The 27974-nt window shown below is 36.8% G+C and overlaps 4 protein-coding genes across 5 annotated transcripts; 3 read left to right on the top strand and 1 right to left on the bottom strand.

Moving 5' to 3' along the window:
* Positions 1-246: 246 nt before the first annotated feature.
* LOC109055622 (calponin-3-like) lies at positions 247-10754 on the bottom strand. Its single transcript, XM_042717977.1, has 7 exons — positions 10433-10754; positions 3444-3565; positions 2425-2491; positions 2167-2304; positions 1950-2066; positions 1685-1831; positions 247-1161 (listed from the first exon to the last, which is right to left on the bottom strand). The coding sequence occupies exons 1-7, from the start codon at positions 10487-10489 to the stop codon at positions 814-816; spliced, it is 996 nt and encodes a 331-aa protein (XP_042573911.1). The 5' UTR covers positions 10490-10754; the 3' UTR covers positions 247-813.
* A 1909-nt stretch (positions 10755-12663) lies between these two features.
* LOC109055651 (TLC domain-containing protein 4-B-like) lies at positions 12664-18116 on the top strand. 2 transcript variants are annotated; one of them, XM_042717976.1, is made up of 7 exons: positions 12664-13192; positions 14160-14326; positions 14433-14522; positions 14674-14732; positions 16531-16625; positions 16709-16782; positions 16874-18116. In XM_042717976.1, exons 2-7 carry the CDS (start codon positions 14172-14174, stop codon positions 17190-17192), a joined length of 792 nt encoding a protein of 263 aa, XP_042573910.1. In that variant the 5' UTR covers positions 12664-13192; positions 14160-14171; the 3' UTR covers positions 17193-18116. The 2 variants fall into 2 exon arrangements, with proteins under 2 accessions (XP_042573910.1, XP_018928395.1); XM_019072850.2 differs by having other exon boundaries at positions 12664-14326.
* Positions 18117-19893: 1777 nt separating this feature from the next.
* Positions 19894-23893, top strand: LOC109055621 (holocytochrome c-type synthase-like). The gene is given in 8 exon segments (XM_042717974.1): positions 19894-19923; positions 20298-20409; positions 21204-21215; positions 21218-21378; positions 21482-21630; positions 21749-21868; positions 22753-22839; positions 22982-23893. Coding segments are annotated over 8 exon segments (849 nt in total). The 5' UTR covers positions 19894-19908; the 3' UTR covers positions 23175-23893.
* A 138-nt stretch (positions 23894-24031) lies between these two features.
* LOC109112352 (RWD domain-containing protein 3-like) lies at positions 24032-26026 on the top strand. The gene is made up of 4 exons (XM_042717975.1): positions 24032-24254; positions 24758-25221; positions 25434-25546; positions 25674-26026. The coding sequence occupies exons 1-4, from the start codon at positions 24170-24172 to the stop codon at positions 25783-25785; spliced, it is 774 nt and encodes a 257-aa protein (XP_042573909.1). The 5' UTR covers positions 24032-24169; the 3' UTR covers positions 25786-26026.
* Positions 26027-27974: the final 1948 nt, after the last annotated feature.

Below are 27974 nucleotides of genomic sequence, written 5' to 3'. Positions count from 1 at the left end.
CTTGCTCATGCCCCTTTGCACAAATATCAGGGCTCATCTTTTCCAGGATGGATTAAGATATAAATCTGGTAGAGATGATGAATGGCAAATTCATCTGATATAAAAAATGAAGTGAAAGCACAGAACAAAAATAAATGTAAACATACAGCATAAACGTATAGGAATGTGTGAGGAAACCTACTGAAAAACCTGAAAGATTTAATGATGTGAATGAACCTTATTGATTTAATTAGAATGACAACAGACTAGACTGGAAAATTAAACACTTTATTCATTGAAAAAAAAAAAGAGCCATTCAACAGGACTGAGGTCTCTATTGAGTATTACTGGCAATAAATACAAGACAGTTGAGGAGAGGGGGATTGATCAAAAAGATAGGAGTTGGTCTAAACATATACAAGGGCCTGTGGCACAATGTAGCAAGGCATTGTTTGGTCAAACGATTTAAAAAGCAGGAAGTAAAAAATATACTTAGTAAAACAAAAATAATAATAAAAAACTCAAACAATCAGAGATTGTAGTTAATATGCCATGAATGACATTTGACAAACACTTGCTCTGCTTCTCTAACCCATTTTGACTTTTAAAAAGGGTCAAACTTGTTTTTAAAAAGGGCAAAACAATACTATAGACTATAGTCTATTGTCTATCTAGCTAATAAAATACTGTATTAATCTAGGAACGATGATTTAGGAAACGCTCCTCTTAACATCTGTTTCTTGTCATGTATAAAAGGGCTAGCGAGAGAAAAAAACAACTCGCTCCGTTTATGTGAGGATCCAAAAATATTCATCTGTGTTGTAAGCTTGCAGTTTAATAGTCAATGCCGTGGTCATAGCGGGCTCTGTATTCCTCCTGGTAGTCTGCCGGGTACTCGTCTTGATATTCTCCTTGGTATTCAGCCTGGTAGTCGCTGTCGCTGATCTCAGAGTCGTTGGTGCCGGTGCCCTGGCTGCCGTTGCTGTGGATGGTGGGTTCGGTGGGGGAGGCGCAGTATTTGGGGTCGTATACCTGTCTGCCCAGCCCGTACACACTCATGCCCTTCTGAGAGGCCACCTTGTTGGTGCCCATCTGCAGTGAGATGGTGGAGTTGTCCAGTGGCTGGACAGCCACTTTCTGGTCAAAAATATCCCTCCTGGTGCCGGGGGCCAACATGCCAGCCTGAGGAAGAAGCAAGGACGAATAAAGTGAAAACTAAAGTTGGGAACCCAATTCCTAGAATGTCACAAGGCAAGGGGTGTCCAACCGTGCTCCCAGATGGACAAAGTCCCACAGAGTTTGATTCTATCCCAATTAAACAGACCAGAACCAGCTAACCAAGCATCGCTAGAAACTTCTAGGCAAGTATATTTGGGGTAGGGTAGGAGCAGAACTCTGAAGAACGTAGAATTTTTGTGATTCATTTCAGGGATTTCATCAAAAATATCTTAATTCATGTTCCGAAGATGAATGCAGGTCTCGCGGGTTTGGACAAGACTGAGTAAACTGCTTGATTCATATTACAATACTTTTATGACCTTTTTAGATCTAAGTTCTGGTTACCTGGACCTTCAGGAGAGGAACAGAGACCTCTCTGATTTAATTACAAGATGAGCCAAAGTCTTACAGGTTTACAACGACATGAGGGTAGGTAAAGGACAGAATTGAAATTTTTGGGTGAATTATTCCTTTAATTTCAACTCACCTGGCTTGCTCCTTTATTAGTGCCCATCTGCAGGCTGATCGTGGTTTGGTCAAAAGGCTTGTCTGCTTGAGTCTTTGGATCATACAGATGTCTCCTGGTGCCATAAGCGGTCATCCCAGCCTGACTAGCGCATTTATTTGTCCCCATCTAGCCATCAAGAAAATAAAGGATGTGTATGAATTTACAAAGCATGAGTGAGGGAATCTTACTGAAGAAATAAAAAATGGTTAAGGTTTCCTAAAGAGACAACATAAGAGTTCCTCACCTGCAGTCCAATCACACACTGACCAGCCTTCAATTTCTCATTATCAAAGTTGCGGGTTTGTTTGTCTGCATACTTTATACCAATGTCAACTTTTGTGTCCATACCTTTGGTTTTTGCCTTTGAATGAAAGAACGAAAGTGGCATTATACCAGCAACTCCTGGATATAAACATCCTTCTTTCATAATCTCCATTCAATATGTTTTGCACAGAACTCACCATGCTGGCCAGAGCAAGAAGTGTGGTCTGGACTTGAGTCAAGTTCCCATTCTCGAACAGATCATTGGCCTCAAAGATATCGTTAGGCTTCAGGCCATAAGCAAGAATGGCTTTGATGAAGTTGCCCAGGTTCTCAAGCTTCAGTGAAAAGAATAAGACAAGTGGCTTTGCTATTAGGAATAAAACTGACTTGAAATGAAGAAAGATAGAAAAAAAAAAACACTGAGACAAAGCAATACATAAACAGGTCTTCCTTACCTTGTGCCAGTTAAGTTTGGAGTGGTTGATTTTCTTAATTGATCCAGGCTGAAGTTTATTAATGAGCCTATGAAAAAGACCAAAAATTACATCTTCAAGGAGAGACTCAACTTACAGTACATGGTCTGATTTTGCAGTGCACACTTCCATTCAAATGTTTAGGATCAGTACATTTATTATATATATATTTTTTTAAAGAAATAAATACACATCAGCAAGGATACATTAAGTTATTCAAAAGTGACAGTAAATTACTTTTTTTTAAATAATTTTTTTGTTTTTTACTTTGTATTTATCAAAGAATCTTGAAAAAAAGTATCATGGTTTTCACAAAAAAATATTAATATTAACTATTAAGCTAAACATTTTCAACATTGATAATAAGGAATGTTTCTTAAACAGCAAAACAGCATATTGGAATCATTTTTTGAATAATCATGTGACACTGTCACTGAGGAGTGAAAATTCAGCTTTGCCATCACAAAAATAAATTTAAGAAATATAAATGTATTCAAACAGAAAACAGGTTTTTTGAAATTGTAACAATATTTCACAACATAACCGTTTTTACTGTATTTTTGATCAAATAAATGCAACCGTTGTAAGCATAAAAGATTTCTTTAATAAAAATCTTTTGAAAGGTAGGTGTATACCAAGATTACATCATGTCACAACATTTCTTCCCATTAAAAGTCTCAAAAGGAACATTGTGGAAAGTTTTCTTAAGGGCAATAGCAAACAAAAGAAGGTGTGGACGCCAGACTAGGTGGTTATAATATGAGCAACACATGGTTTAAGCTTGGCAGAACTTCTTTGTTGTTGTTTTTTGGGTCTCATGCCTGAATATTAAAATCACCCCACATTTTGGCGTGTTGTCAGTCAGGTTACAATAAACAAGACAAAAGGTTACAGGTGGGCTGAAAGTCATTATTTAGAGCCAAACAAACACTCAGCCATCTGCGCTCCAAAGTTTTGAGCTCCTAATCAAGCTGAAACACATATCATGCTCATAGACTCACTCGCACAGTATGACGCCATCCTTCAGTCCCATCTGGAAATTTTCTCCGATTGGCATGCCCGTTACATCCTCAATCCAGTACCTCAGCTCCTCCTCCTTCTGCAGGTCATACTTCTGAGCAATCTACAGGGACCAGAAAGAGACTGAAAACTCTTGCTTCCTTAAACCGTTTCTCCATATGTAATCCAAGGCCTGCCATACAAAGACACTTTTATTTCAACAGGTCTCCATTCTTTCCTTAAAGTACTTACATGACATAATGAAAAGTAAAGTACCACTAGATACGTTCACTGGTGAACCTAAATAACTGTCTGGAACTGAGAACATGTGCATGCAACTCTCATGGAAACTTTTGCAGAGTTTCAATTCATGAATTCAAAAACTTCCAAAACAAAGGGTTTTTGAGCATGCAGGTACTGTCATGTTTTTAAGGTTAGCTTTGGAAACCATCTCCTCTTCATCTCTAGGTATTCTGTGCAAGTCTAGAGCCAAGTACAGTAAGTTAGACAGGAAATTACAAAGCATTGCCCCATCTGTGAACTCTGGCTTCAGAAGCAGATCCAGACACCTGTCAGACCCCATTACTGCCATTCAGCAAACAGAAAAATATTGAACGAGCTTATCTTGCCTGCAAAAAAAAAAACTCTAACGATGTGTAAATATGTATAAATAACGTATGAATAAAAATAATGTATAAATTAAATCAAGTCACTTCATGTTTGAATAAAAAGGTAGTCCTTCCTTTCATTGTCACTTTAAGGTTAATTTCCTTCAACAGGTCTGGTCTTGAATCAATTGTAAATGAGTTGCAATACATAGTCCATCAACCAAACAAATGAGGATTGGCTCCTAAATTCGACTGAATTACATGCTGAATGTCTGAGGATCCAAAGAGGTTTCAGGTTGGAGCATGTCTGTTTTACAGACAGTTCTGTTGACCCCTTTAAGAAATGAATGACAATTGGGAAGTTTCCTTTGTATAACAATTTTTTACAGACCTTAACATTCAGAAAAACACACTTTCAAAAGGCACAAAGCTTTGACTGGCCCTTTTAGAAATTCTTCATTATAAGTGGACAAATAGAGCATAACAGTGGCTGCCCCTTGATTCAAGAGGCATGTTTTTCATTCATTTTCTCCACAGGCATTTCATTCAATTCTTTAATAAACTGTTCAAAGCCATGAACCAAACATAACACTACAAACTTTGATTTAAGGTAAAAAGAACACTTAAAAGTGCAAAAAGATGTTACTGCAGAAAAATAATAACTTCATTGATTTTAATAAATAATCAGTTAATTATTTGGTTGCAGCCGAGCTCTTTTGCCTTCATTTCCATGGCAACAGCGATTTCTCTAATTGGTGGATTACTAGTAGTTCTTTAAACTTTTTATATTTTAAAATTTAAATATGAAAATCACATTGACACATACAATCACAGGAGCTTCAAATAAAGATTTATACATTCTTCTTCGAAATCATTCTCCCTAAAAAGAAAACGAAAGGGATTTTCACTTTGGGTTGTGCTCTACATCCTGTTGTGATCTTACTTCAGCTGTCTTTTAAACATTAGGACAACAGGAAATGGGTCTGTGACAGAAACAACAGCTAATCAGAGGGCCTTCCACGTGTCACTGTAAGTACAGCCATCATTCTTTAAAGGTCTCCTGGTAGACATAATTAAACGAGATGGATCACAAAGCATAACTTGAATTGAAGTAAAGATGGTAAATCAAATTACTTTTGCATTTAAAAATGAGAGATGCCCAATATACCATATTGGTTATCAGACGTTATTAATGTTTAAGATCACTATATTAGTCAATATTGGATAATTATTTATGCTCAATTTCACATTTAGATTAATTTTGTATCATCTAACTCTAACTTACTTAAATGTAATCTACAGAAAACCTCAAAATTAACATTCATCTTTCATACTGTACTTTCTAATGTTGTGATACCTAAATTAACTTATTGCATTTAAGACCAGATAATTTTTTATTTTTCATGTAATTGTTGTGGAACTGTTATAAAGGGAATAACAAAAATATTTATTGGCACTGGCCATGTTTAATTCAGGTGCACCTTAAGCCAGGCTCTCACTACAGGACTGAAAGACTAGCCGAATCACTGTGTTGCTCACACTACGCTATTGTTCTCATCTGTCATTGTCTTGTCATAGCTACACGCATACACCACAACACAATGCTAACAAGGTGCACATACTACAAATCATTCAGTGAAGAGGCGTTCCCGACCATCAGCGAAAATACGTTTTCTTACATAAAATCTCATGAGAAATTACAGTGATTATAGGCCATTTCTTCAAGCATGGACGATCAACTGGCCCTTCAATTGGTCTGTGCAGTTATTTTATCCAAAAGAAAGAAGATACCACGACATAAGAAAATATAGCAGAAACAAGGCTTGGAAAATGTGGACTGTCAGTAGGCTACTGCAGAGTTGGAGGTATTTAAACAGTACAATAAAACGTGTTATTATATACACAAAATATATGCATTTGTTACATTTATTTCTAGTTAGTTGATTTTATTAATTTTAGGCTTTTCGTTTCTTTTCAAAAAGATGAATGATAAGAGTGTTTATACCATCTGCACCGTGATTGGCTGGATTAGTTCCACCTTGTCATTGTGTCGCTCACATTACAAGATCACGTGGCGATAATATAAAACAGGTTTGAAAATATCATAGCGTCTGTGATAGCTGTGATAGCTCGAGACAGGTTCGGATCATTTTGCTGACCTGCTCATACTTAACGAGCATCAGCGACCGCAACGAGCACCAATTTCAGAGGTTTTGTCACAGACTGTGGAAATCTGTCCTCGACAGCAAAATCCAGGCAAAAATCCTGTAGTGTGAGCCCGGCTTTAGGGCTGCACAATTAATCGAAATTAAGTCGCAAAGGCAATAAATCGCAATTAGGCAGAAGCTGTATCTTTCAGTGACGCACAGTTCTGTGATCAGTAGTAAATCTCCATCCAAAGGACTGAGGGCATTCTCGTGCGGAAAATCCAAATATGCCCCGAAGAAATCGCTGCAGCTGAATAAACAGAAGATTTAACTGCTTTCATTGATTCAACGTGACTAATAAACACACGACTACGGCAATATATGGTTTATCTGAGTTCTTATTATTATAATTTTCATCATAATAAAGTATATGTAAGTATAATGAAATGCTAATCGAAATCGCCATTATCACTGCTTGGAATACAATGAAATATTGTGTGCCTTAATTATTCTGTTTAAGAAACCAGCTGTCATACAGCTGTCATAATCGTGAACAATTGAGTCGATTTCATAATCCTATGATTATATCGTCTGCGATTATTAACGTGATTTTGCATAGCTTGTCAGAGAACTATAGCTCTGTGTAGTAAATGCTGCTCCACCTGAAAGCAGGTGATTGAGATTAACTACTAATCACAGAACCGGTTTTACTGACAAAATGTGCATGACAATTGCGATTAATCGCGATTGATTAATCATGCAGGCCTAGTGCACCTCGAGTTTAAGTATCTTCTCAACTTCTTATAATACTCAGAGTTTTCAGAGGATTCAAGCACCAGAACCATTAAAACTGGAAGAAAGAAATTACTTTAAAGTAACAGTATACAGTATTCACCAGATAGTATTTGCTGGAATAAAACAAGATATTTTTTCTGACTTGGAAAAAGTCCCAATAATATATAGGGCCAACAAAAAGTGTGGAGGCCCAAAAGAAGGTTCAAAAACCACATGCAGCAGCTTAGGTTGAGGAGCGCAACATGATCTCCCATGAATCCCTCTCAGAGTCCTTTATCATCTCTGGGTGCTCTGCAAGTAGGATATCAGTGGTATCTTCACATCCAACTGTCCACTTGCAATTTTCTGCACAATAGAGCTTGTGTTCCTGAATGTGTACTAGAGCATTTAAGAAAAAGGAAGGAAAAAAACATGTAGGAGTGCACTGGTACATTCTCTGACATTCAGATAGAGCACATCGGCCCAGAACAGAGAGTGAACTTCCTAAAGACAGAGAAAACAGGGAGAACATCTGTATTTGGCCATGTGAGAAGAACATGTTGGGAGTTCTGCTGACCTCATCAACAAAATCATGTGGGGGGCAAAAACAGTGCATAATAAAAAAAGAAGAAACACTTGCAGGAAGTACATAAGGAATTCAGCAAGAGCTATAAAGAGGGTAAGGGTCCTGTCTAAAATCCAGTTACACATTTGCTGGAGGAAAGAGCTCTAAAAAAGAGCTAATGCTGTGAGAGGCCTTGGTGAACAGCTGTTTCTGCTAATCAGTTAATCACCCTGTTGCTCTGGAAATGTCCAGCAGACTAAATAATGTGGCAGCGAGGTCTCAGATGTATATACAGACTACAAGATATGTTTGCATAACAACTGGTTTATATGCCCACTAGTCCACTACACATTGAAACACTGGAAAGAAAGGAGAACAGTCTACTCTGCATTTATATATGAATGTACACTACAGTTCAAACCATTTTGATAAAGTACTGGCTTTAATCAGCAAGGATGCATTAAATTGATCAAAAGTTACAGTAAAGATAACGTTAGATGTAAGATTTCTATTTCAAATAAATAACTATTCAAATAATCCTGAAAAGATGAATCTTGGTTTCCACAAAAATATTAAGCAGCACAACTGATAATGATTTGATGTATACATACGATATAATATAATGATTTAAAAAGGATTAGCCTATGTAAAAATTCAGCTTTGCATCACAGAAATAAACTACATTTTAAATATATTAAAACATAAAAACGCTATTTTAAAGCACAATAGTATTTCACAATATTGTTGTTTTACTGTATTTTTGATCAAATAAATGCTGGATTGGTGAACTTAAGACACTTTTCTCAAAAACAAAGTAATATATAAATAAAAAATCTTAAAGAGACCCCAAATTTTTGAACTGCATGCATTTGTGGTAACTGCATGTCTCTTGTATCACTCCACAGTCTCTTTTTCCCCCTCGCATTATAAAATAATTCCATCTCAAAGATACTTTATATATTTTATGTACTGTACAATATATTTGGCTGTCAAGGCTGCTAAATCATACAATCAAGTAACTGTCAAGTATTAAATATGAGTTTAAGTAAACTACCTTCAAACAAACAGAAAATATAATGTCAGCAATGAAGTGTCCTACAGTAAGCTCTCTTCAGATATTTGCAAGGTGTAACTGAAGTGCTAATAAAAGTCAGCTGGGGTCAAGTGTCCTCACACCTCTGCAGATGGCACAGGATTCAAGGAAGCATCACCCCACTGCATTGTTTATCCACCCTCCCACTCATTCTGACTAAACACACACTCACTCTCTCTTTCTCACACACACATTCATTATGAGATAGATGGTGTGATGGAAATGCTGCTGAATAGACTTAAAATGACCAACCGCAGACACTAGAGGGATGTGTTTTCTGTGTGCTTTTCAATGGAATAAGCAATTAATGGGGAAGTCGTGGCCTAGTGGTTAGAGAGTTTGACTCCTAACCCCTAAGGTTGTGGGTTTGAGTCTCGGGCCGGGTGTGTGTTCACGGTGTGTGTGTTCACTGCTTTGTGTGTGCACTTTGGATGGGTTAAATGCAGAGCACGAATTCTGAATATGGGTCACCATACTTGGCTGTATGTCACGTCACAGTTAAGACAATGAGGAAGCTTGTAGCCTAATGGTTAAAGATCTTGGCTAATAAAAAGGCTGCAGGTTCAAGCCCAGCTGTGTGAATGTGCATGGGGGGAAAACCATATTGCATTAAATAAAATATTATACTTTCTAGAACTATGGGCTATGTTTGGGGCCTACACAGTTTTACAGACTTTTGGTTCTGCTACATGTGTGACAATAATGCACATAATGGAATCTAAACATGAAGAAATAAAAAATAATAATAAAGAAAACATCTGTCACTGCAGATGGGGCACATTGTACTGCATTCAGAGGAAAAGCCTCAGTGTGATTTAGTGTGACGTTTTAACCCTCTTTTCCTGAGAAAACCCCCTTTTGTGTTTGTGTGTACAGCACTAAAAGTCCATTTGACAAACTTTTTTTTTTCAAATAGGTACTACAGAGGTTTTAACCAAAAAAAGCATGTAAAATTAAGTTATATTAGTTTTAAATATCGTCTTTTAAAAACGAAACTACGTTTTAAAATCACAGATGCTGCACGCGCATCACATCGACCAAAGTTTCCATAATACATCTCCACACAAAGCAGAACAAATTACACCGCTAACCTCACTAAACCTTTATTATACACACACTGTCGCTTATTTAGGCTGATAATGTCATTGTTTAATTGGTTTACTGGTGTTTTTTGCGTATCTCTGTACAGAGAGAGGCAGCCTCGCTGCTTTCTCTCAAACTGGAGCTCCACCCAGAACTTAACAAAAGACCCCATGACCCACCAACACACCAGGCTGCAGGCGAGCTTTATCAGCCAGAACAACACACGGTAAACTTCATTTGCAGTGATAAAATCTCAGGTTTTGTGCCTTAAAAATGACTAACAGCAGCTCAACATGGCGTGAAAAACGAAACAAGTCGCGCGCATAAAAAAAAGAAAGTTTCATTCATTGGGTCAATGCAACATCTTTTTTATAAGCAATAAATGAGTAGTAAACAAAAAGGATGTATCGACCCTAAAACCAAGATCTCAGAAGTATCAAAACACAAGAATCAGGTGAAAAGGAAACAGTGGTTTTCTCTTGAAACCTACAGAATGCATTTGGCCATCAGAAGTACATTTATTACTACATTATATACGGCGTTTTTGTTTCTGAACATGTCTGTGATGTCTTAAATGCTTGGCAGTAAATTCTAAAGTGAAACAGTTACACTTTCATGCATTTGAATTCAAGCGTTCAGTTCAATGCAAGAAACATTAAACGCCACTTCGTCGTTTAACCGGCGTTAAAGTACACAAACTGTACAATCATTCAAACCTTACCTTACTTCTCACTTCGGCAGATAACCCATAAGCAGGGCCCTTGTTGAACTGAGTCATTGTCTTATTTCACGTCGATTCGCACCACAGAAATATTCAGAAATCCCCCGGTTTCTAATTTGGCTCCTCTCGTTCGAGAAGAGATGCTTTGCACAACTGAAAAAAAAGACCACAGATACGTGAGTTTAGGCTAGTCAAATATGACTGCCGACTGTCCCAGCTGAGCGGATGCACTGAACTCTTTCTGTTCAGCAGAGTAATTAAAGAGCAGCAGAAGGTCTGAGGTTGAGCGAATTTACAAATTCTACTACGGCGAAGACTTTTTAGTTATGAATATTAATTGAGTTGCGTGACGCAACATAGTGGCCCTTCCCGATTGGCTAAAATGCAGACGTTCGCAAGCTGAACGCCGTATCTTCCCTCACCGTAGTACGAATTCTTGTAATTATAATTCCTTCAAAATATATTAAAACAGAATTATAAAATACAAATTAATGATATGTAACGGAAATAATAATTTGAATAAAACAAATAGAGAAACACTTAAAAATAAAATGTCCGTTTAAAGCCCAGTTCATGATGGTACTAGCTAGCCTACCAGTGGTCAAAACAACAGAATATCTTTCATCGTGAATTTATTATCACCATTTGCATATTTAGGATGTTTAATTTATGCTGAAAATATCTGGAGGTCGAGGCCTTGATTTTTTTAACTGTTTTTTTTTTTTTTTTTTTTTTTTTTTGTGGAGTTCAGCCTCCTCACCATGTGTTTCCTGAGCCTCTGTGTCCCAAGACACTGCTGTCCATTAACAGAAAACAACAACAAAGAATTCATCCAAGAGATGAAGCAAATTTCTCTCACCTTTTGAATTCCTCCTTGGTCATTTTTGGGTTCAGCATTCAATGCCACATCATGTTATACCATAATTACTGTTATCATCATCTGAAATATCTTTCACTTCTGAAGACCAGAGATTTTGTGTCAGTGCAGGCATACAATCCCCCCAATTTATAATGAAAATGGAAAGTACCATCACACTTCAAGACTTGCAATTAATTAAAGACAAGTCAAAACATGCATTCTAATGATATGATGGGCTGGTGTTTAGCCCATCACTATAGTGATCAAACAAAGAAACTGTCGGAAAACAAGGTGTGTTTGCCATTGTAAGTGATTGTTCCCAGACTTTTGGTTTAAGACAGGAAAAGCACAAGACCTATTTCCACTTCATAACAGTACTGTGGTTAACCCTAAGTAATACTATTAATATTTGCATATGGGTTAGTATATAAGTAATACAGTACAGTAATATAAGCCCATTTCCACCACAAAAAAAAAAAAAAAAAAAAACCACATGCTTTGGTAAATCATAATTATGAGATAGAAAGTCTAAAGTAGCTTTTTATGCTATAATGACTTATTTCAGTCTTCATAATTAAGACTAATTTATTTTTTGAATATCATTAATATGACTCATCTCATAATTTTGACTTTATCATAGTAATGACTTGTTAGTTTGACTTTGTCACATTTTCTGTCATAATTTAGAAGATTAGACTTTGTATCTCATAATTTCAGCCTTTTAATTCATAATTATGATTATGATTTTCTAATGTGGCTGATAAGGGATTTCATAGTAACAGAAGAGCATTTGGCATACATACTCAGTGGTTATAAATGGATTAATATGTTTAAACTAATTATAGTATCTTATCAGGATATGTTTGCAGTCTTCCAGTAAATCAACAGGTTACACGAAAACCATTAATATTTCACTCAACGTGACGTGAAAAGGGATGTTTTGTCAGCAACAGAAATTCCCCATGTTCCTGTGTCTCCAGTATATGTGTCTGGAGTGTTCATTTCACTTAGCCTCTGCAGCAAGCACTGGGTTTGCTATTAGTTTCCATTGTCCTATTATGTAACCCAGAGATAATAATGTGAGAAGAATATATTCTATTGCAATACACATTTAGGTACAACATCCATTTTATTTTCCATGAGCAGAACTCTTCTGGGGCGAATGGTTCATCAAACAGGAATGCCCCATTGCTCCATCTCTGAGGCGCAACATGCAGACAGACTCAACAATAACAACAACAACAATAACAACAGCTGTGCTTTAGAGGGGGATGGGATGTTATTACCTGAAGCTGCAGGGCAAGACTAACCGCTCTGCCCTGAACTTGCTCCATTATGCCTCTAAATACAAGAAACCCCAGTGTTTCAGTTGTTCAGTGTTACTGTTGGAGTTATTTTAAATAAGGTTAGGGTTTATTTTGTTTGATAATAGATTTGGTTTAAGCTGAAGGTCAGGCTGAGGATTCAGGAAACTGAGGACAACAGAGCTGCCCTTGCTAAATATGCAACATTTATTTACCAATAGTGTCCTTGTTCGGACTTTATCAACCACCCTCTCCTGGTCTCACACAAGCTCTTTTGCTACCACAAAGAGAAAAAGTTAGCCAGTTGGACGTCTCACTCCATCTAGTGGTTCCTCTATGCCATGAAGTTCATTTAGGATTCAGAGATAGAAAATGACACTGGGCAACTGCATACAAGAGAGGGCACTCACTAGTTAATATGGAGAGTGGAGAGGAAGAAGGCTGTTGGATTTGCATTCGCAATCTCTCCACCATCCTCCCCTAGATGAACACCTGAGATTCACAGATCGCTTAAACCCTGCATTAATCCTTGTGTCCAGCTGTGTCCATGCACACTCTCCATGGCCAGTTCAGCATGGGTCTTTCATAACGGAAAGGGTAAGTCTGCTCATGCATTATATGTTGACTTTATTATTTTAAGGATGCATGCAGTCATTTCATAGTCACCAAGAAGCAGGACAGATCAGCTGTTACAAGAGAAAATGAATTTGCTTGAATCAATGATTCTGACAAAGAAAATGATAAAGATAGCATGTCCTACTGCTTGGTTACTTGATTATTTGTCCCTTTTACTCCTACTGTGCAATATAAAGTGTACATGCACACTTACATTGCATTTCTCCTCTTTTCTAGTTTGCTTCCAAATCTAGCTGTTAAGTACACCTGGAAATGTATATTACAAGCATTGTTGGTTCCTTGACAAATTGGTTTTGTTCCTCTTTTGTGAGTCACTTCAGATAAAAGCATATTCAAATGTAACTGCACATTTCAGAGAAACAGTGGAATTAAAATCTGACAAGGTCACGCTGGCTTGACTTCATCCTAGTACTATCAGTTACTAAAAACACTGAAGCTTGATGCTTATTTCAAGGGTACGAGGACAAAGCACGGGAGTGGTCGCGTCCCAGTGAACCATAACAATGCCACATTGATCACACGCATTGATTTCCTGCTGTTTCATTTCGATCGGTGTCCATACTGCAGAAATGTATAGCCAGGGTAACATGTACACGCTCCCCTCAGCCAGCATAGAAGTTAGTGTATGCAGCACAAACCCACACAATCAGTCGTTTCCTAAGGGACGCCGAGGTAGTGCGGCTGTGTCAGCACATATGCAAATGCTTCTGTATACTGGGGGACTTGGCAGTAGAGAGGTTCTGCGGCAGCTCAGGTGATGACTGGGGCTTTTATGCTCGCAGCTGGACTGGAGTAAGAAACATTTGATTTTGTTGTGTGTGTGTGTGTGGGGGGGGGTCATTATGTGTCAGGCTGGGGAGGTTTGTCAATGGGAGAGTTATTGCTGAACGTTCGCCGCCGTCTCGCTCTCGTCTCTTTCTTTCTCTAGGGCTCAGCAGGCATGGAGCCTCTCAGCCAGCAGGTGCTGATGGTTGTAACAGGGAGCTTCTTGGGCTTCCAGTGGCTGTTCCACAGAGTTAGCCCTTGGGTGTCTGAGAAGCTCTGCAAAGGCTTCCTGAGGCTCAGCCCTACACAAAGGACAGAGTGGAACTCCAGGTGTCAGATTTCTCTTCTAAAAGCATGTGTTTTATTATGCACTCTTAACTAAAGTTGGAAGATCTATAAACTCTCACTGTTGTGTTGTTTTGTTTTTTTCTCAAAGGGCTGTCTCAACAGTACATGCCTTGGTTGTGGGACTTTTCTGTCTCTACATATATATCTTTGATGAACCTATCCAGAAAGACCCAGTCTGGTGAGGATTTGAAGATGCAATCCATTACAAATGTGGCGGCACAAACTGTTATGCAACGTTTCTGTCTAGAAAGTACAGTCTGGACTTGACGTTTTTGGTGGACTCACAAAACACTATTTATTCTTATCTAACCGCTAATTTGTGTTTACAGGGGAGATGCCACACTGGTGAAGCTAAATGTGGCCGTTACCTCAGGCTACCTAATCTCAGGTGGGTGGAGAGCTAATGATGTGATGCTATATCTAATAATTGATGCAAAAGTTCAGTTCTTGTATGATAGGCATTTTTGTCATATCTGAATTTATGTTTCAGAGTAATCATTTATTTTTATTTTTTCAACAAAATCTAAAAGAAACAAATTCATTATATTTCAATGTGAATATTATAAACATTTATTGTTTGCAGTACATGGTTTTATCATATACAGGTCCTTCTCAAAAAATTAGCATATTGTGAAAAAGTTCATTATTTTCCATAATGTAATGATACAAATTAAACTTTCATATATTTTAGATTCATTGCACACCAACTGAAATATTTTAGGTCTTTTATTGTTTTAATACTGATGATTTTGGCATACAGCTCATGAAAACCCAAAATTCCTATCTCAAAAAATTAGCATATCATGAAAAGGTTCTCTAAACGAGCTATTAACCTAATCATCTGAATCAACTAATTAACTCTTAACACCAGCAAAAGATTCCTGAGGCTTTTAAAAACTCCCAGCCTGGTTCATTACTCAAGACCGCAATCATGGGTAAGACTGCCGACCTGACTGCTGTCCAGAAGGCCATCATTGACACCCTCAAGCGAGAGGGTAAGACACAGAAAGAAATTTCTGAACGAATAGGCTGTTCCCAGAGTGCTGTATCAAGGCACCTCAGTGGGAAGTCTGTGGGAAGGAAAAAGTGTGGCAAAAAACGCTGCACAACGAGAAGAGGTGACCGGACCCTGAGGAAGATTGTGGAGAAGGACCGATTCCAGACCTGGGGGACCTGCGGAAGCAGTGGACTGAGTCTGGAGTAGAAACATCCAGAGCCACCGTGCACAGGCGTGTGCTTTTTGAACCAGAAACAGCGGCAGAAGCGCCTGACCTGGGCTACAGAGAAGCAGCACTGGACTGTTGCTCAGTGGTCCAAAGTACTTTTTTCTGATGAAAGCAAATTTTGCATGTCATTCGGAAATCAAGGTGCCAGAGTCTGGAGGAAAGACTGGGGAGAAGGAAATGCCAAAATGCCTGAAGTCCAGTGTCAAGTGCCCACAGTCAGTGATGGTCTGGGGTGCCATGTCAGCTGCTGGTGTTGGTCCACTGTGTTTTATCAAGGGCAGGGTCAATGCAGCTAGCTATCAGGAGATTTTGGAGCACTTCATGCTTCCATCTGCTGAAAAGCTTTATGGAGATGAAGTTTTCGTTTTTCAGCACGACCTGGCACCTGCTCACAGTGCCAAAACCACTGGTAAATGGTTTACTGACCATGGTATTACTGTGCTCAATTGGCCTGCCAACTCTCCTGACCTGAACCCCATAGATAATCTGTGGGATATTGTGAAGAGAAAGTTGAGAGACGCAAGACCCAACACTCTGGATGAGCTTAAGGCCGCTATCGAAGCATCCTGGGCCTCCATAACACCTCAGCAGTGCCACAGGCTGATTGCCTCCATGCCACGCCGTATTGAAGCAGTCATTTCTGCAAAAGGATTCCCGACCAAGTATTGAGTGCATAACTGAACATAATTATTTGAAGGTTGACTTTTTTTGTATTAAAAACACTTTTCTTTTGTTGGTCGGATGAAATATGCAAATTTTTGAGTTTTCATGAGCTGTATGCCAAAATCATCAGTATTAAAACAATAAAAGACCTGAAATATTTCAGTTGGTGTGAAATGAATCTTAAAATATATGAAAGTTTAATTTTTATCATTACATTATGGAAAATAATGAACTTTTTCACAATATGCTAATTTTTTGAGAAGGACCTGTATATATATGAAAATGTTTCTTTTTCAGATCTCCTTCTCATGTTTACTTCATGGGAGTCTATAGGAGAGAAATATTTTGTCATACATCATTTTGCTGCTCTCTATGCATACTACTATGTGCTGGTAAGTTGTTTTCAGCTGGTCTTGTGTACAGTTACTTCCTCAATATCTCCAAGGTCATTTTGTGCTCTTTTTTTCTTCTGCAGAGTCAAGGGATATTGCCTTACTTTGCTAATTTCCGCCTGCTTTCAGAATTCTCTACCCCCTTCGTGAACCAGCGGTAAGTATTACCTAAAAATCCATCTAAAAGCATTCAATTTGAATGTTACATGAGCTCATTTTCTAATTGCATTATTTTTGATGTCTTTCAGTTGGTTTTTTCACATGTTGGGCTACCACAAACTTTCCAAACCGAGTCTGGTTAATGGTGTCGCCATGGCATTTACATTCTTCTTGGTGAGGATCGCAGTCATTCCAGGCTACTACAGCCATATGTACACGGTCTTTGGTACGGATGACTTCTACCGGTTACCTCTGGGGGGCCGCAGTGCCTGGGTTATTTCCAGCATGTCTTTGGATGTTATGAACATCATGTGGATGCGCAGAATCATCCGCGGCTGTCTCAAAGTCCTTCGCTCGGCCTGGTTGAGAAAAACAGGAACTGAGATGGAAACTAGAAAGACAGACTGACATGGAGATACAGACAGAAAATGAACATCAGCACACAAACCTTCCATCTCTTTCATGTCCAACCTGATGCTGGAGTGCAAATGCTATGTATATGTTTTGTTATTCCTGCTGCTGTAATGCTGTGGCATCATAGTTGTGAGAAACCATTTATTGCATTAATAATGACTGACATGATGTCATCTTCAAATATGGGCTCAATTGGAGGAATTCAATCACAGGCGCTCCTTTATGTTTTAAGAAATCAGGTGATTAAGAGGCATGAGACTGATCACATGTACATTCAGGACAACAGTTGTGGTTGCACTATTTATTATAAAGCTGCTATTATGATCAACCAACTTGCCTTTATGAATGCAATTAACAAAGCAACAGCACATATGAACTTCCACAAAGATACACAGTGTGTGCCTGTAGACCAGCTTTTTGACTTTTTGACAATATGGATAGGGTTATGCAAATAGAGGAAATGGCCATTATAAATGTAATGGAAATGTTAAATGTAATGATTGTACATTTAATGATTGCATGATTGCATATATGGAGAACGCTATGTATGGAGAGTATTATATATGTCTGGAATGGAAAATGTATCAGGTGAAACAATAATGTTATATAATAGCCTATGTGTTTCTGAAAATCTATAACTTGATGCAGCCGTGTATAAGCTTGTTGCTTGTAATATGTGGTTGGTTGGATTTGGAATAATGACACTATTAGCCTATATAAGCTTCAATAAGGTAAGGCTTTTCAGGTTATTTATCATTATTTACTAAATAGTTATGTATGCGGTTAAAATCAACAATGATTCTTGAAAAAAGGTCCAACTGGAATGAATTTCTACAAGTTCTGTGATGTCAAAAATGCTCATGTAAATGACCGGAGATGCGTGTTTCTGTGGTGTGACAATAATGTTTTAATCTGAATAAACAACTTAGTTTTAATATGTTAAAGTGCATGAGGTTGTAAGAGAACAAAGCCAGTACTCTGATTTAAATTTTTACTTACAGGGACAATTCACTTAAAGCAATTTTACTCATTAGTGTTGTTTTGTTTGTGAACAAACGAATCTATGTTCTTAAAGAAATCTTTTTAAGTGAGTCGTGTCTGTTTCTCTGACAGTGTTGCCAACGTAGCAATTTTGTTGCTAAATTTGGCAACTTTTCAGACTAGCAACTTTTTCTTCCAAAAGCACCTATAGCAACATGTTTAGCTATTTTTTAAATTGATTTAACTTTTGATAAGCGACTCAGACAATAAAAAGGCACAACTTTTCAATCCAAATTTTACAAAAAGAGGAAGTCACAGATGCCTTGAAGTACACATCATCATTCTCTGAATTGACTCATATTTTCGTTCACTCTATCTTTTTTTGTGCGGATTCACTATACTTGTCACTGGAAAATTCAGAATATATATATATATATATATATATATATATATATATATATATATATATATATATATATATATATATATATATATATATATGTGTGTGTATATATACAGTACAGGTCAAAAGTTTGGAAACATTACTATTTTTAATGTTTTTGAAAGAAGTTTCTTCTGCTCATCAAGCCTGCATTTATTTGATCAAAAATACAGAAAAAAAATTAATATTGTGATATATTATTACAATTTAAAATAATTGTTTTTAAATTTATTATACTTTAAATTATCATTTATTTCTGTGATGCAAAGCTGAATTTTTAGGATCATTATCACATGATCCTTTAGAAATCATTCTAATATGATGATTCATTATCAAAGTTGGAAACAGTTCTTTCTTTTTTTTAAAATAAAATCAATACTTTTATTCAGCAAGGATGTGTTAAATTGATAAAAAGTGATAGTAAAGAAAATATGTTATTAGAATATATATTATTAGATTTTTTATTTTATTTTGCATAAATGCAGTTCTTTTTAACCTTTTATTCGTCAAATATATTAGACAGCAGAACTGTTTCCAACACTCATAATAAATCAGAATATTAGAATGATTTCTAAATGATCATGTGATAGACTGGATGTTACATGTGACACTGAAGGCTGGAGTAATGATGCTGAAAATTCAGCTTTGCATCACAGGAATAAATTATTATTTTTAAATATATTCAAATAGAAAACTATTATTTTTAGTTTTTATAATATTTCACAATATTACTGTTTTTTTTTTGTATTTTTGATCAAATAAATGCAGGCTTGATTTGCAGAAGAGACTTCTTTCAAAAACATTAAAAATAGTAATGTTTCCAAACTTTTGACCTGCACTGTATATACATATAGATATATATATATATATATATATATATATATATATATATATATATATATATATATATATATATATATATATATATATTATATATATTCATTTTGTACCTTCAACTAAATTACACTAGACAATGTCATATTTAAATAAATTAAAATAAAATTCTAAACTCTCCAATACTCTAGGGGGCAGTGTGCATGTTGCTATCCGAGCGTGCCACACACACGGCGTGATGCAATCACCCAGAGCATCGTGGGATATGAGGCATGTTTCTAGTGAACGACATTGACAGTAAAGGTGGGTGGTAAGTGTGCTCTACTGTTACTGTATATAGCGGTTAATCTTTCATCAGCAGTATCTTTCGCATGTAATTTTAACACAGGGCAATATGGACAATCTAAGCAGTTAAAAACGCTATGTGGACAGACAGGAACATGATTTTATCGAATGCTTGTGTGTTCTGTAAGTGTCTTGTGTAACATCTGTTGCACAGTTTCCCAAAAGCATAATTTTGTAGTAAATGCTGCAGATGTTAATAGCATTTGATCTTGAAGTCCATGGACTGGGGTTAGAAAGGAATGTGTCTGTCAGATCTTCAGTGTATATTCTCGATGACATTGCAGTCAGTCAGGTGTACAGTTTGCAACTTCAAGACAAAATGCGACACAAAAACCTGCATTTACTAATGCTAGAACATGTTCATTTAATAGACTTAAAGCATTTTATGTCCATTATAAGATTTTATACATACTTGCATGCATGTATATATGACAGCAACAATGTAAAATGCAAGGTCACACAAAACTGACAGTTGTTTAATCTTTTGGTCTGGGAAGCTGATGGGAGACACTATGTCCAGTCCTACAGTGAAGGCAGAGAGCATCATGGTGCCAGACTTCAGCAGCGCACCACCACAGGGCTGTCCGATGCATCGAGATGTTAATAAAAGTAAGACACCGGTACTTCAGAACAGTTTTTTTTCTTTACATAGGCTATCAGGCTGCAACTAATGATTATTTTTGATAAATGTTATTTATTTGATTAACCAGATTAAATAAAACATTATAAATAACATAAAATTAATTATATTTACAAAATGTTATTGACCATGTCCTGACCAATGTTGTCCACCAAACAATGTGCAGTTTGAAGGCAATAATAATAATAATAAAAAATAGTGAATGTATCTATGTAGGTTTGCTATAAATTATGGGCACAAAGGATTAAATGTAAACACTACCTTCTAAAACAAAACAAAACAACAACAACAAAAAACTGATTACTTACATTTTTAAAGTAAAGTTAAAACTGGTTTAAAATCTTAACGTATGAGTGTGCATTGTTCATAGAGATATGTTATTTGCTGCTGTAAAGTGACATGATTGGCAGATGTTTTCTGTTCCCGTCATGCATACATAATTGATAATCAAATCCATTCTTGATTATTTTCATGATTAATTATCATCAATTTTATGCAGAGATCTTTAACCCTGTTTCTAGAGACCCACTGTCCTGTAAAGTTTATTTCCAACCTTCTTTAATTCACCAGGCTATGAGTTTCTAGTAATCTGCTTCAGGTGTGTTTGATTAGGGTTGGAGCTCAATTCTGCAGGACAGTGGCCCTCCGGGAGCAGGGTCGAAGGTTCTTTTTAGCTATTACTTGTTGGAGCCCTCATATACATAAACATAAATCAAAAAACATCAGGTTCTCCTTAGTTTTTGTCCTAAATATATTCCAACAGGTGCTCCTCCACCGAATGTCCAATGCATCAGGCATCTGCACCTGCAAGCGATAAGCTAAAGAAAGTTCCAGATGTACCAGCACATCAGGACAGGGCTTATGAATTTGTAGAGTGTCCTGTGATAGCTGCCAATGGGGCTAAACCCACACTGTCTGACATCAATCCAGCAAACATGGTAATTTTCCCTCTTGAAATCGGTTCCCTAATACATAGAAGCCTAGATGTAGTGAGTTTCCCTTTTCTACCATTTAGCCTCATTTATTTACTGTTCTCTATAGATGCCACCACCTAACCAGCAACCTTCACCTGGTCAACCATTTCCCCTTTCTGTTGTAAGAGAGGAATCTAACATCCCTCGTGGTGGATCTGAGCAGAAGTGGGTTTATCCCTCAGAGCAGATGTTCTGGAATGCCATGCTGAGGAAGGGGTGAGTTCTGATGGTGAATATAGCACACAGAGCAACGGAGCTCTGTATATTTCCAGTAATGATTTAGAAACGTATAGTATCATCAACTTTATTGCTTCATGACTCAAACTTTCAACAGATGGCGCTGGAACAATGGTGACATCAACCCGAAAGATATGACAGACATCATTAGGATTCACAACCAGAATAATGAGCAAGCCTGGCAGGAAATCCTGAGATGGGAGAAGCTCCATTCGAAGTAAGTTACATGTTAATGGAATAGTTCACCCAAAAATGCAAACTTGCTAAAAATTTACTTGCACTCAGGGCATCCAAGATGTAGATGAGTTTGGTTCTTCATCAGAATTGATTTGAATATATGTTACATCACTTGCTCACCGTTGGATCCTCTGCAGTGAATGGGTGCCGTCAGAATGAGAGTCCAAACAGCTGATAAAAAAAAAAAAAATCACAATCCACATAACTTCAGTCCATCAGTTAACATCTAGTGAACTGAAAAGCTGTGTGTCCGGCTAAAATACAGGTCCTCTGTCCATAATGCTCCTTTCTCTAGTGAAGTTATCTCATCTGAATCAGGAGAAAAATATGCACAGATCCAGTACTGTTTGTGAAAACAGCTCAAACTAGTTCTAATTTAATATGTTTGAAATTTTGATGCAAGAAAACAAAAGGGAATGGATTTTTTTCACTGGAGGACGTGTTATTATGGATTATGGAGTGATTTATTGGCCTAAAGCGAAAGTGTAAAGTTAAAATTCCTTAATGATGGTTTTGTTTCTAACAAACACCCAGCTTTTCATTTTATAGTATGTTAATTGATGGACTGGCATCATGTGGGTTACTTATGGATTATTGTGGTTTTATTATTAGTATTTTTTTATCAGCTGTTTGAACTCTCATTCTGACGGCACCCATTCACTGCAGAGGATCCACTGGTGAACAAGTGATTTCTCCAATTCTGCTTAAGAAATAAACTCATCCAGATCTTGAATGCACTTAGGGTGAGTAAATTTTCAGCAAATATTGCATTTAAAAGTAACTATTGCTTTAAAAGCAACTATGTATCCTCACATATCATAAAGTAGATGAGTCCTGATGTTCTGCTGTTGTCCTCCGTCACAGAGAATGCCCATGTGGACCTTCTCTTTTAAGGTTTGGTGGAAAAGCAAAAGACTTTTCACCCAGAGCCAGATTTCGCCACTGGATGGGGTAAGACATCGTATCTCTTAATAAAATTTAACTGATGTTTTTGCTTAATTTTTCTCTGCATAGAGCTTCTGTGATCATCTTCAGGAAAATATAAATGGAATGGAATTCACTTATAAGTTGCTTTTGGCGTTCTGTGTTGTAGGCATGAGCTACCATTTGACAGGCACGACTGGATTATTGACCGGTGTGGAAAAGAGGTCAGATATGTGATAGACTACTATGATGGGGGCCAGGTGCCCAAGCACACTGTCCTTGACGTGCGTCCAGCCTTTGATTCCTTAGAAGCTGTTTGGGACCGTATGAAAGTGGCCTGGTGGCGCTGGACCTCCGCATAAATTTTCTTTTGTGATCTTTAGGAACTGATATTTATATAGCTTAGTCTGCGGATGCTTTTTTGACATGATTTTCTTTGTTTAAATGAATCCAGAATGACCTTATCTCATTGTATTCCTGTTGTGAAGTTGGTATGTGCATATTTTTCAAGACAATTGCAATATAATTGCTATAATAAAAGTGATAATTGCAAAAGCTGCTGTAGTGGCACTGTGTGCTGTTGTAGGCATACAGTGTCATACAATTAAAAAAAGTAGTAGCAAAGCATCTTTTAGTAGCATTATGAAGGCACTCTGAAGTGTGAAAATAAAATGTAAAGTATGACTTTAGAAACTAATGTTGACAGATACATTTTGCTTTCTTGTTTTATTTTAAAATATTTACAATGTTAACCATCCAAAATGACAGAATCCAATGAATTTATGTAGGCAGATACATATTTTTTGTTTTTTCCATTTACTGCTGCTTTCTTGCTTTTCTTGCCTTCTTGCTTATTTCTTGATTTAACAATTGACATCAGGGTAAAATAAATATAACCCTGATGTCAATTGTTAAAAGAATTGTCCATTATTTTTTTTTTTTTAAATGTACAACTAAAATTATGTTGTTAAAAACAAAATACCAGAAATAATTTACTCTACAGAACTGAAATCAAATAGTCAAACAAGACCATGTTTGCCTGTTGTTGGTGTGCAAATTCATTAAATTCATTTTATTTCAACACTGTAATTTGTATTTGAGCTTCCCAGAAATTACACGTTTGTACATTGCTGCAATAAAATCATTTATTAACCAGTATTGATTAACACACACACACACACAACTATGTTGAAAAGTGCTTTATGCACAACACGTTGTCGGGCGGAACTAGATTTCTATAGTAGTGTTTCTACACGGGATATGGAAAAAGTAGTTCAATAACAAACCGGTCAGATGTGAACGTTACAATGTGAGCACTTTAAATAATAATGTGGAGTTTCGTACATGGACTGCAAAAATGTCGAAGGAAGCGTATGATGAAATGTCAGTTTTATCTGCCATATACTGTGAACAGGACGAATTCGAGCTGTTAGAAGAGTCACGTGAGTCTTTGGAATTTATAACTCTTACACTATTCTTACTATAGCTACAGTTAATGTGTGTTTATATTGTCTTTACAGCAAAGTTTATATTCTATAAAATTCTGAAAGTTTCAGAAATTCTCTTACACAGTTTGAGGTAGATCCATTTGATCCATATTACTTTAAAATTGGTTTACAGTAGTAATAATAACTTTACTTTAGATACTACGGTCTATCAATGAAAACTTACTGAGGTTCATTTTTGTAATGTTGTAATGTAAACTTGTAATGACCAAATTATGCATAATGAATATTGAAGCAGTTGTATTATATGGAGAAAGAACTATGTCATATTTCCAGATAAACGGATTGTAATCCACGATATAAATGTGAAGAGATTCACACAAAATAAACAATTCACAAATAAACAGAATGAAAATTTATATGGACAAATAAAAAATTCTGAGCCCATAAATGTATTCCCTGTTCTGTTTAAATCTCATGTCTGTTATGTTTAAATGCAGCTGAGAGGGGAATCGTCTACCGCATACACACACTGATTGAAAGAAACAATGAGAAGACACCACTAGCCCTTACATTCCACATCTGTCCTGACTACCCTCACACCCCTCCAGATGTCAGCATCGCTTCCAGCCGCTTATCAAGAAAGCAGTGTCGAGACCTGAGGCTGCATTTACTGGAAACAGCACGATCACTTCCTCCAGAGCCCATGGTCCACGACTTAATGCTGTGGCTTCAGGAAAACTTCTCAGACTTGATCAAAACATCAGGCTGCGATTCAGCAGAGATCGGACCAGAAGCTACAGAAGAAACCTGGACTGCTTTACTACATTTAGATCACATGAGGTCCAAAGCAAAATACATCAAACTGATCGAAAAATGGGCTTCAGAGCTGTGTCTCACTGGGAGACTCTTTACGGGGAAGCCGATATTGATTCTTTTGCAAGGAAGAAAGGAAAATATTAAAGTATGAGTACAAAATCATATGGAACATATTCCTAAACAATAAGATTTTCATTTTCCCAGACAGTTAATTCAGTTACTTTATAGCACATAATTGCGAGACATTTTTTTATTTTTATTATTATTAATTTCTCATGTGATTCCTGTTTATAGAGTATTTGATTTGTGTTTTCATTCTAATGATGACATAATAAACATGCTAATTTGACTCTGTAGGAATACATCCACCTTCAGAAGACGGTTAAAGTAGATGTTGATTCTTCAGGGAAACGCTGTAAGGAAAAGATGATGAGTGTCCTGTGTGAGATTCCACAGCCAGAGAAGATATTGTAAGCTTATACTCTGCATACTTTTTAAACACTTCTTTTGTATGATATTTTTGTGTATTATATTTACTCCACTGGTTATTGTGTCACAGCTGACTTTTTTCCTCACCATCTTTTCTTTTTTTTTTAGGATGTCTACATTTGAAGTAAAAGACATTTTATCACTTGACGACCTCAAAAGGGAGTTTGATCTTATTGGACTGACTGAGCTCTATAAGCAGTTCGTGTCCTCACTCATCTGACACGAAGCTGCTGTGTAACACACACTCTCTCCACTGGGAGGAGCCAGACTCAATTACTGTCTACAATTCTTTGATGGAATCCCATCATAAAACGCATAGTGCCGCATTCTTAAGGAGCATACAATGTAAAATATGCTGTCTTATATTCTCAGCTGAACTGTTACATACGATGACATATAGAGTTTGACTGGAGGAAATGTTCACATCAAACAACATCAAAATAAAATGTATGGTAAAATCACTTTTGGTTATCATTGCTGAGGTCAAACATCACAATAATCCACACAACTCAATCAGTCAACATCTTGTGAAGTGGAAAGCTATGTATTTATAAGAAACAAATTCATTATTAAGAGGGTTTTATTTTTAAACTTGCTTCTGGCTAAAATACAAGTCCATTTTGTACTGGAGGAAGCATTATTACGGAATAAAGATTGATATTTTGTACAGAAGAAGCATTTTAAAGGTAAAAACATCTTAATAATAATTGATTTGTGCTCTGTTTAAACTCTCATTTTGACGGCACCCATTCACTGCAGAGGATCCACTGGTGAGCAAGTGATATAATGCTACATTTCTCCAAATCTGTTCAGATGAAGAAACAAACTCTTCTAACCCTTCTCATCTTGGATGATCTACATTTTGAACTATTCCTTTAGGGTGGCATATCAGTGCTGATTTTATTTTGCACTATTCAAGTGTAATACAACTTTTTTTTAAAAATGTATATAACTATTAATGTGCATGAAATATGCATGAATTTAATGACAGCAGCATTCAAGCTGCATGAACTACACACGTTTGTGTTAAACCTGTTGACCATATTCTCCAGCATGACTTGAGAAGATCCAAAGCTTGGAAGTACATCATTTGACCAATTGTACAAAGAGTCTCAAATTTATATATTTGATTAGTTACTTACATATCTTAAATATTTCAAATTCATTAGTTGTACCCTTTTTAACCCCATGCTTCAAATCTTTGGACCCCAAAGTAAGAGTGGCAGCAGATATGATATCCCCAGTTATGTAGGGACATTGTTGAGATTTGAATTGCAATGGCAGAGTTAAAGCTCTAGGGGGCAAAAACAAGCCGTAGTTACTGCTTCAGTTTATTTAAAGCAAAACCAATGATCTTACTTTCTCCTCACTATAAGAACAAACACTTAGTACAAAGTTTTCTTCTTAATGTTAAGAATAGAACTCAGCGTGTTTCTTTAATACAATTAAGACAAAGTAAATCTTTGGTGTGAGGATGCTCTTTAAATTAAACTTGTAAATTGAATTTGGCACACACACTGACCTTAAAGCCAGCTTTTGTACTTCAAACAAATTAAGACTCATCTTCTAATTTATAGTTACTTTTCTGCAGGTTAATAAGCGATCTGTTTTTATAAGAGATTGGTTTTTCAACATCAACTTTAATTAGGCAAAAGGTATGAAGCAATTCTGTTTTTAGCTCTGTTTTTCATACACCCACATGCACACGTTGAATAGCTGGCTGTCATCTTATGTTTATCTTATACACATTGTGCAGACAGCTGTTGCCGAGGAGGGTCCAGGAGAAACTGACATGAAATTACTTTTTTTAAACATAATTAACAAGGCTTAATGAAAATCACCTCCTCGCCCTTTACAATGATCCACTCTGAACTATAAATTCACCTTGCCTGACCTTTTCCCTGACATGTTCTTACAAAACAACACTGCTTGTTAAATGTCATCCACTCAGTGGCATTTACTTGTATAAAACAGGGCTTTGATCCGGGGGAGAAGCACACTTTCCTACCTTTCCTAGGCCATGAGGCCACGCTCGGCGACCCTGTTACCTGTTGAATATTTTAATTACGGCCCATTAAAATGTACAAAGGTTAGGTTGAACTTAAAATTTATTGGCCAAATGACATTTTAATTTGGCAAATGAATGCTACATCTATGACTTTTGTTCTTTGCTTTTTCTGATCTTGCTAAAAGCGGCGATTTGGAATTCTGTCCGACTGCTGAAGACTGGTTAAATCAATGCAGAGGCACGACTGAGATGAACCGATGCGGCCCTCCATGTCCAACTTTACCCCGGTCGATGCAGTATGAACTCTGTCACAAGCAGGCCCTCGGCACTCAGATCTCATGTCACCCAAACCTTACGATTAGCCTCAGTCTGAATGATCACGCAACTTTAATTTCAAAAGA

Source organism: Cyprinus carpio, chromosome B2 (genome assembly GCF_018340385.1).
Source record: "Cyprinus carpio isolate SPL01 chromosome B2, ASM1834038v1, whole genome shotgun sequence".
NCBI classification, from domain to species: domain Eukaryota; kingdom Metazoa; phylum Chordata; class Actinopteri; order Cypriniformes; family Cyprinidae; genus Cyprinus; species Cyprinus carpio.
The sequence above is the reverse complement of the archived record's forward strand: the minus strand, read 5'-3'. Positions and strand labels throughout refer to the sequence as shown.